Genomic DNA, 10,205 nt, shown 5'->3' on the forward strand with positions numbered 1-10,205 from the left:
ATATATATATATATATATATATATATGCAATACAAAGAGAACAAAACAAGCCTCCAAACGCAGAGCAAAGGACAACATCAATTCCCGTCTTATTGGGTAAGAGGAAGTGATCACATCCGACTCATTCACCTAATCAACCACTGTGTTGAAAGCTAAATGGATGCTCACTTTCGACCACCTAATTGAGCTAATCTTTGTTGTTCGTGTACCATAATTGACGGCAGTACAATAGCGGTAGTTTCCCAAGTAAATGAGCAGGGTCATTTATAATGTCTTCACTGGTAGCACATTTCTGAATCACTGGTTCGAAGCAGTGTTGTTTGGAAGGTCTTAAATAGGGCGTCGTAATCTTTCATTTATTCGAATTTATGTTGCGAAAAAAATCGCGCAATATTGAGTATGAGTAAAGAAGTACTTCATCTCGAGGGAGTCGAATATTCCCTAAAATTAGTCTGTATGGAGTTTAGTTCTTGTTTTCGTTTGACGGAGGCATCTTGTAAGACAACTGGCAAGATTTCCTATGGGTATCATCTGCTACGAAGATAGTTTAGCGTGACCAGCCCTGTTCGGCCGTCGTAGAAGAAACTCCCAAAAACCGAATAATTCGACCATTCCTCTTCCTAAGTGGAGCAAAAACTCAAATGTCATTTCGACACACGGCGGGGGGTATTCATGGAACGAAACACCCAAAACCACTGCATTCATCGAGATCAAATACACCAAGCTAGAATCGCTCATCTCGTCCAGACCGCTGGTGTCCTTCAGTTAAACTGTTTCCGACGGGTGGCACCCGGAAAAACATCAAAGACGAATGCAGGGTCCGATAGATTTTAGGGAGAGAAGCCGGATATTACTGAATCAAGGTTGCCGAGTGATTGTTAGAGTTCAAAACTACTAAGTTTACTTTTATCGAACACTTAAATGACTTATCCCAGATAGATCCCACTTAACAGTATTATACCATTGAATCTATCGTTGAAATGGGACCAATTCTACGGTTTAAATCACGCTCAGTTGATAGGCAAATCTGGTAGAGCTTCTGGAGGGTAACGAGGTAACACACTCACGGCACCTTACGCTGGTGTGTGCCTCATTTCATAAGCACACTGCGAAAAAGCATAGGCAAACCGCAATGACACTAAAATGAATCATCTATGAAACAGGCAACAGACGTATCGAAAGATGCATACATGGGGATGTTAAATGAACCAGATGTGCATCGTACTTGTTATCGACACCAGCTGTCGAGTTCGAATTGGCTGAATAGTGTTCAACAAAATGATAGTGCCAGTGGGGTGAGTCAGAAGCGGAATCAATCAAATACACAATTCACTAAACCTGACCGTTATTCCTCCATCCCCATCGACATCATCATCAATCTTTCACCACGATCCTTCGACAACCGGCAGAAAAACAAGCCAGTACCAACGGCGCTGGATGAGTCACACCCCAATGATGACGTACGTGGGGAGAAGAACAAACTGATGGAGGTGTACACATGTTCGCTGGATGCTGTGTGTACACAATCTTGCAGTGGGCAAAGTCACGCGGTCTAAATCAACGCCCTTACCTGGCTACTTACTAGCTGACGGTGTAAGCGAATCATAAACTGTGGCATACTACAGGAATGGAAAACAGGTGTGCATAGTGGTGCCTGGAAAACAAGCCGAGGGAACTACATTCACCTTACAAGGAAATAAAATCACGGAATAGGTGTCCAGTCTATGTATACAGGCAGAAGGGGAAGAGTATGCGTTGTCTGAACAGAGATAACTACGAAATGTGTGAATTACGACCAGGAATCAAGGTATACATTGGGAAACGTGCTAGGACCTGGTTCTAACGTGTGGAAGAAGAGCATGAAAGATTCGACAAAACTATTCACTGGAAACATACACATTACCATTGTCTGGGTATGGGACAGTAAACACAGGAATGGCCGTTGCACCAATTCAAAATATCTCGACATCAAACCTTAGTCGGACAAACTATTTTGCAGCATGTATCCAAATGAAATTCGAGATGACAACCCTCTAAGCCAGAAATACGTTTGGGATTTCATTACATCTTATGTAGCTGAATGAATTTCGAATCAACTATACCACAACAGAGTCGCAGTCGGCCAGAGCCACAACCAACGTGTGTGTACTCGAACCCTGTTATCATGAATTCAGCCATCATACTGAAGTCAGTAAGTTGTAGATTTTTACTCCCCGGCCATCGATACCATCAGGTTTCACACCTAGTTTCCTAGAATTGCCAGGTTCGAATATCTCAATATCACCCCTAGGTACATGAAAATTAACTTCGATATCGTAGGGTTGCATTGTTGCTATGACGATTTCAACCTAATAGCCGGGAGGTCGCAGGTTCGAAACGCCCTAGAGATTCGTGAGATGCGTACCGATGATGATTCCCAATAGGGATGGAACAGTTGTACGATGCTTCCAGGCTTTTCGAACAGACTAGCTACACCTACGGGATGAAATCCCATAAAAATGCCCAAATCTCTTCGGCCTATCATAAGTTTATACTAATGTATCACTGAAATTTCTTTGGCCACCGGACCTTCCGGCGTCCATGTGACTCAGCACACAAAATTGATACTCCAGGTGGCCTTACCGCAAATAAACCCTCATTCCGTGAGAAATCTACGTCGAGATGACGATTAAGTGTTACGCAATGTTTCCTCCTACGGGGTACGAGCACTCAGAAAAGAAGTAGAAAGAAAATCAGGTTCTAGATGAACGTCACTTTTAAACACTGATTGTCATGATTGATAGTTAATCCCAAAATGCGTGCACAAAATCAGTCGTCGGAACATGTCACAGCTGCGATGCGGATTGGATGTGAAGCTGGGACAAGATGGAACGAAGTGGAGGAACTCTACACATACAGAATTCAACACAACTGTCACTGTTTGTGTTACCACAAAAGAAAACAATGTGGGAATTGTCAGGTATGCAGTTTTCATGCTGGTAGGGCGCAAAATTTATCCGTTCACAACGATTTACATGGCCACTATGCAGGTGTACTCCTTTGAACAGCAAAGTTTCGTCACGAATATGAAATAATATTGAAAAACTGAGGCAGTCAATAAAACTGCTGGTTAAAGCACACTGAAAATGCCAGTTGACGGCCTCATGTTGGATAAGATCCTTCTTCATCTCCTTTACCCAACGAGAAGAGAAATCTACCGAAGATACCTTTCGGTGTCACCCAAACTTATTTCCCCGGAGTCAGAGCATTGCATTGTAGCTGCGCGATCACCATAAAGCTGACAAGTTCAAGCCAGTTACATAGCATAGCAGCTAGGCACCGGAAGGGTGTTAGCACTGGATACTATTAATATCATTATATAAGTGTGCGAATGCGTAATTTACTCATAATAAGGACAAACTGTAGTTCAAGAGGTAAACAAGAGTCTAGATCCACTCGGTGGAAGAAACCCGTGAACCGTAATCGGGTACTTTTCGCCAACCTTCTCCTACTACCGACAATGATCCCAACCTATCCAACAGTTGGATAGAAGGACCATGAGACCGTTATCCCGAGTGATCGTGCAGACTATCCCAAGCAAAAATCATATAACATGTTCCTAAGCCTGCTTAATTCTTCCTTCCTTCAAGTACTCAAAGGGACTGATTGTACGACTGTAATTTATACGAGTATGGTCACAAAATTTCTACGCTCATCTGTTCTACGATGGCCTGTCCTTAAATGAACGTGTGAAACCAATTAATAAATCATTGTTTCAGTGGTTTGTAAATCCACCCGATGGTTTATCTTACCGTCCTTCCTTGATAGGATAGTACTCAAAACTTGATGAGAAATCTTCAACGCCCAGCTACCAAACCCTCCCTTTTGGCCTATCGGGTGAGCATAGCCCCTGATTATCGGCCGAACTGAATCGTCAGGCGACCTTTGTGCAGAACGTTCCGTAAACGAAGGTCAAATTCCATTTCGGTATGTACTCATTCCAAACACAAGCTGTCAAAAATCTGAATGCAAACAAAGAAGTGAGTAGCGGAAAAGACGAACATAAACCAACGAACCGACGTCAGCCGTTTGCAAGACACCACACGGCAAATCAAAATCCAAATAAACAGAAAATGGTGGCAGAATAGACGAATAAAATAGCTCGGTTTCAACTCGATAAGATTATTCTTTATCTAATGCACACTAATTGGAGGACGATAAAATGGAAAGTAACGTATAAAAAAATCGTTCAGCTGTAGCACCCTTTCGGTGCCTAGCTGCTATGCAATCAGAAGGAAGCAAGAGGGCTAGAATACTGTCAGGTTGCCCAAGCCTAGACAGGAGAAGTCGAGAGGCAGAGGTCAGGTCCGAACCACAAACCTTCCGGTTGATAAGTTCGCTCTCTAACCACTGAGCCATCTCGCCCCAAAGTAACGTATAATTTTGACACAAAAATAGGATATGGTGTGTGTGGTGTCTGAAAATCAAAATGGTAATAAAATGAGACTAGAACGTTTTCGTATACTGAAAATGCTACGCAGAGGCCACTGAAGCGTCATTAAAGACATCATATTAGTTTTTATTGAAATGATGTTGCCTGTAAAGTTAGTGAAGGCTACTTAATAACGCATTGTCGGTCTCACCATCGAGTCAACCATACTTGAATACTGAATCGACTGAATGTGGAATCGGACATTGACTTGCATACTAAAATGTTGCTTCCATGGAACTCATAATAATCTCTTAATTTGACCTTCGTTTACGGAACGTTCTGCACAAAGGTCGCCTGACGATTCAGTTCGGCCGATAATCAGGGGCTATGCTCACCCGATAGGCCAAAAGGGAGGGTTTGGTAGCTGGGCGTTGAAGATTTCTCATCAAGTTTTGAGTACTATCCTATCAAGGAAGGACGGTAAGATAAACCATCGGTGGATTTACCAAACCACTGTAACAATGATTTATTAATTGGTTTCACACGTTCATTTGACTTAAGAAGAGGAGCCTTTCTGGTCCTATGGCCTAGGGTACTCTAAAGAATCAGGGAAGTGTGAAATATGGACGAATGCGTGGCTGTCCTGAATTAATGTAGCCCCTACGAGACAGCCACTAGCTGTAGGACAGTCACATTCAACTCTAATGCACTACCACCAGAGGGGACTCCAACGGCCAAGATAACACTTTCCTCTTGAACGACACACTAATATACTGACAGTTTAAAACTCGGAACGTATATAGCAGGTTACAGTAAGACTGTCAGTCGTGTGGCTTTGCAATACGTTGTTAGGTCGGGGGGCTATATGGGGTAGGTGTCAGCACCAAGTCAGGGTGAGTGTCGGCGGAGACGAATGAAAAATGGAAGTAGGCTTGTGAAGGCAAACTAGGAGGCAAGAAAATGCTGATCTGACACTTAGGCATGAAAGGAAAAACTCTGACAGTCCAAATGAGCACACAAAATGGAGGAACAAGTAGATCCGCCCTATATAAAAGTGATGATTGGTGAATTAATTGAGCAATGATTTGTATGTTTCTATTTAAAATGGACTCCAAAATGTGCGATCACTCACGTAATACAGTTCCCAAAACAAATTCCACAGTACTTACTGACTGTACAGTTGCTTATACAATCAGGCCATCGCCAGCACTCACACCCTCGTAAAGTCGCATCTGTCAGGAAGTCATCAGTTGAGTCGACCTGATCCACATTTGGACCATCCAGCATTGTACTATCTCCGAGCCGATATAAGACTAATGTGCACTCCAAAAGCAACATCAGGAACCGAGCCCTTTTTCCGACCATGACGCAACCCGGAACCAAAAAATCTGGAAAAAATGGGAGAAAAGTATCTATTGTTGAACGAAGTAGCGAAGGATACAATATCTGCAAACGATAAATGAACTATCACGGAAAACCTCAGTTTACAAGGGACCATTCTCCAGGGGAGTTGTCTCTGAGGGACAAACAACACTAAATCAAACTGATCACATGACAAATTGTATGACTGACAGGCGGTGGCGACACAGAATCATCACATTGCTGATCACCCATCAGTTGTCTGATGGTATGGTGTTCAACTACTAATCAGGAAGTCAAACGTTCAAATCACTCAACAGATTCATGGGGTGCACAGTGCTGATGATCCCCAACGAGAGTAAAACAACTACACGGTGAATCTCGGGTTTTAAGAATGAACTGGCTTCGTTTACAGGACGAAAAAACAAATAAAAACGCCCGGTAAGGCGGTTGTAATAAAAATTTCGATGCTGCTTTTGTAAGTTGAGCAGAAGTTGGAAGCTTTACGAAGAGAAAGTTCATTTAAGTACATCTACATGGTGATACTAAATGACCTACATGGATGGTGAAGTAGAATTTGAGCAAACCTTGATAACGGTTATGACATATGGAGTGAAATTTACAAGAGCAAGTAGTACGTCGTATCACGAATCAGTCAAGTTGTTCAAAATTCAGTTTAGTGAAGCATCAAAATTCGTCCGCATATATTACACTGAGGACAGCAGTTTATGTGCGGACTATACAAATGCTAGTCGGATTACACTTGATCTACGGGATCACTGAAACCCGATGTTAGCTACACATTTCGTTAGACGACAGTAAACGGACTCTCAACCTGAAGCACCTTAATTGGAGTGCAACCTGCACAATCCACAATCAGACACCTGTATAAGCAGACAGCAGAAGGATTACTAAGATGAGGGCTGAAACGACTCCAAAGCAGGAGTTTGCTGGTAGTAGTCACAGTGGTCATACCTTCGGATGATTGTGGATCGGTTACACAGCGAATGTGCGCACACTATTGATAAACGTGCAATGTAGTTATGTAGCTTGTGAGCTGGTGGACAAGCAGATGGGGTTGCTGGCAGGATGTAACGACTGCCTTATAAACTGAGGTACCTGGAGCTCTATAGACGTCTAAACAAGACACTTGAAGCCCATCAGCTGAAATGATGCAGCTAGTCGGGGATTCTGCATGTCCGAGCTCACTTTTTATGGCAGATTGAAAGCCATATCTTGCTGGTTAGCGGTTTTGGTGCCCTGTTACCATATAGCCCTAAATGAAAAAAGTGCTTGTCGCGAGTGACACCATGGGTCGGAATTCAATGCTTTATTTTGTATGACGTTCCATGTTAGCGGCAGACGTACACTGGGGAGACTAGGTTGTTGCAGGACCAGATGTTGAGTAAAAAGACAGGCCGAACGTGTGGGTTAAACAGTGGTTGACGGCCTAAGTGACCTTTTGCAGAACAACGTAGACAGTGAGCTTGATGACAGTAAACAAATTCAGCAGTGGTCTGAATTGTTGCTTCAGTGCAGCCGTTTCGCAAGAGCATGTCATGGGGTTAAATAGTGCTTTTTATTGATGTAAGTTGCAGGTGGAGCATAATGAGAGCATGGGTAACTGTATAGTGATCCATTTTAGAAGGTCCCTGCAACGAAGCTAATTAACACGTATCAGAGGAAAAAATTGATAAATGTAACAGGTCACGGAGAACACACCCCTTAGGACAGTTCAAAAAACCTTGCCTTCCCTCGGATATCCATAAACTAGGCGACACGAACGCAAAGCACCAGTTTTAATTCGAATCTTCGAAGTCATTCAGACCCTGACGGGGGTATGACATGATAAATATGGAGCGAACCGTTGCCCGGTCCACATAGACACACAAAGGGATCATACCAGTCTGACCGTAGTTCAGTCGCTTCACCCGAATCTAGACGTTGAGGAAGATACGAAGATGAAAGGGAAAAGTGAGATAACTAAGGGGGATTCCGTACAGTGTCTCAATGGGCCGAAAACTGTCAGGACGCGCCCAGACAGAAGAAAAAGCACATGTGCAGAAAGTGACGTATCCCCAAGGTCACCATCGGTACGAAACGTCCGGAAAGTAGGTGAGTTGGAGGTTCTCACCAAACACGGCTTAGTAATACATGATGGTGGGCCTGAGACTGTTCACAACCGGAACACCACCATTGGCTGTACGGAACGGACAAGTGAACGACCATATTTGGCCAATTAGTCATCCTATATATTTACGCAGACGCTACGTATGTTTTGTCCTGGCAATACAGCCGTGTCCCCATTTCTCTGTCTTCTCCCTATCGCGTAGTCTGGCAGGCTTAGTGCAGGCGTAACCCATAGACGGCCGCCGCAAGATACAACAAAAATGGCGGAAAGCAATCAAGTTCCGTGAAGTCAAGCTAAATCTCGGTTGGGTGTCGGCCGAGGGATTTTAGTGTGTTAGTGGTTGAACAAGTGTTGGGTCGGTGGGGAAATCTACATGTGTTTGGCTCCATGCTTGTGTCTAGTTCTTCTGGTTCAGTTCATTTTATGACCCCTCTTGAACTTCGTTTGAGCCTTCCGTCAGTCTGTGTGGGTGAGCTAGTGCTAAGATATTTGTGTAGGAGGGATGCTGTAACCTTCGGTCCGGTTGGGATTTCCACCCCCATCCCCCGGTTTTTTCTAATGATCTTAAGTGGATTGACAACCACACCATCACGTGTCAACTCGGCTTATCTAAGACCGCTTTCCATACGATTGCGGGTTCCACACCCTCGATTCTATTCACGCTGTGATGCTTAGTAATTTCCACCGCATCGGCTATGAGCCGCTATGGTGTGAATCGCAGTCCCTGTCATAAAACTTCCACATTCTCCAGATTTATTCTATGTCCCGTGTCTATGAATGTACCACCATCGCTGAGTCTCTGACCAGCGTTTGGTATTCTTCTGCATTCCTTAGTGGTTTCTTAATCCTTTTTTTATGCTCACCAGTTCGAGTGTGCAATTCCGTGTCTGTTTGTCCAATATAAACCTTGGCGCAATCGTTGCAGTTAATTTTATACACAGTCCCTAGTCCTTTCAACCGGCAGGGATCGTTCAATTGAAGTGCGCGTAGCGTTTTTCCCTTCTGAAAATCTACTCGAATGTTGGCTAAGTTCAACAGTCTTCGAATAACCTCCGATGTTCCTGCTTTATATGGAATGACTGCTGTGCCAATCCATTCCTTACTGGGTCTAGGCACTAGAGCCACTATCTTTCTTAGTTGACGGTTAATCCTATTACCTATTTCCTTTTGTCTTTATGGGGAAACTTACGGGACATAAGCATGCCGTAAGTGTCACAGTCCTAATCGATATGGCTGCGTCACGCAACAAATGGCTCTGTTGCCCGAAAGGTGTTGCCTCAATTGTGTAGCCATCTTTTTCTGCCATACTGGACAAACATCCATTTGTCGTCAGCAACTTGATCGGGCTATCACCTTGGTGGTTTGTTAATCCTTCTTTTATGCTCACCAATTCTGGTGTGCAATTTCCTGGCAGTTTGTCCTATATAAACCTTAGCACAATCGTTGCAGTTAATTTTGTACACACAGTCCCTAGTCCTTTCAGCCGGCAGGGGATCTTTCAATTGCACCAAAACTGAGCGTAGCGTTTTTCCCTTCTGAAAATCTACTCGAATGTTGGCTAAGTTCAACAGTCTTCGGAACCTAGTCACTTGGCCTGACGAAGCTTTTGTGTCAAAAGCGAAACGTTGCCCAGCAATAAATCTACCGATTGTCACCAATTTTTTCGAAAACGATGACTACCCAATCGGTTTCAAGTATTTTCCAAGTTCCGTGTACTTCAGATGAATGTGGGTAGAAAAAAGTGAAAATTGCAAGTCCATATATTAGTGTCTTACTAAAGAAGCAGTTGCATAGATAATCCGGAGAGGAACTTGCAATCAATCAACCCCATGTGGGGTTTTCAGCCCGGGTTGTCAAACTGGAGGTACGCAATGTAGTCGATTGGACTATGAGGTTTGTAACGCAATAGCGAATTAAACAAATAATCGTTTAGCTATAAAAGTCTTTCGATGCATAGTTGTAATGTTAATGGAAGTAAGAACAAGGGCTGATATACCGTCAAGTTGCTCAAGCCTAAATAGGGGCAGTCGAGATGCGGGGTTCGGGTTCGAACCACGGAGCACTCTCGATCGCACATTGAGTATCACTTCGTGAAGTTTCAGGTGGTTTTGTGACAAATTATACTTGTAGGACGTGTACGCGCAACATCACAACTTCCAAGAGGTCACCGATTCCTGTTTCATGCTCTACGTTTAATTTAGTCAGTATGTGTGCCAAGACGGCCCACTGACAGTGCTGGATTTATGCACCAATTTATCATCTCCCTCCTGCAATGCGCAGCTACCAACCCCCCCCCCCCAACTC

The 10,205-nt window shown here is 43.7% G+C and overlaps 3 protein-coding genes across 3 annotated transcripts in view; 1 reads left to right on the plus strand and 2 right to left on the minus strand.

Moving 5' to 3' along the window:
* The window catches only part of T265_07081 (hypothetical protein), a gene marked incomplete at both ends in the record, with an annotated part of 1,956 nt that extends 1,692 nt beyond the window's left edge, over positions 1–264 (minus strand). The window contains one exon of the mRNA XM_009172519.1: positions 169–264. Within this exon, the coding sequence (XP_009170783.1) occupies positions 169–264 (96 nt within the window). The remainder of the gene's footprint in view (positions 1–168) is intronic.
* Positions 265–1,154: 890 nt separating this feature from the next.
* Positions 1,155–1,556, plus strand: T265_07082 (hypothetical protein; the record flags this gene model as incomplete). The annotated part of the gene is made up of 1 exon (XM_009172520.1): positions 1,155–1,556. One exon carries the CDS (start codon positions 1,155–1,157, stop codon positions 1,554–1,556), a length of 402 nt encoding a protein of 133 aa, XP_009170784.1.
* A 2,626-nt stretch (positions 1,557–4,182) lies between these two features.
* T265_07083 (hypothetical protein) overlaps positions 4,183–10,205 on the minus strand; it is a gene marked incomplete at both ends in the record, with an annotated part of 31,755 nt that continues 25,732 nt past the window's right edge. Inside the window, 2 exons of the mRNA XM_009172521.1 lie at positions 4,183–4,456; positions 5,628–5,799. Coding sequence (XP_009170785.1) covers positions 4,183–4,456; positions 5,628–5,799 — 446 coding nt within the window. The remainder of the gene's footprint in view (positions 4,457–5,627; positions 5,800–10,205) is intronic.

This window comes from Opisthorchis viverrini (assembly GCF_000715545.1).
Source record: "Opisthorchis viverrini unplaced genomic scaffold opera_v5_156, whole genome shotgun sequence".
NCBI lineage: Eukaryota > Metazoa > Platyhelminthes > Trematoda > Opisthorchiida > Opisthorchiidae > Opisthorchis > Opisthorchis viverrini.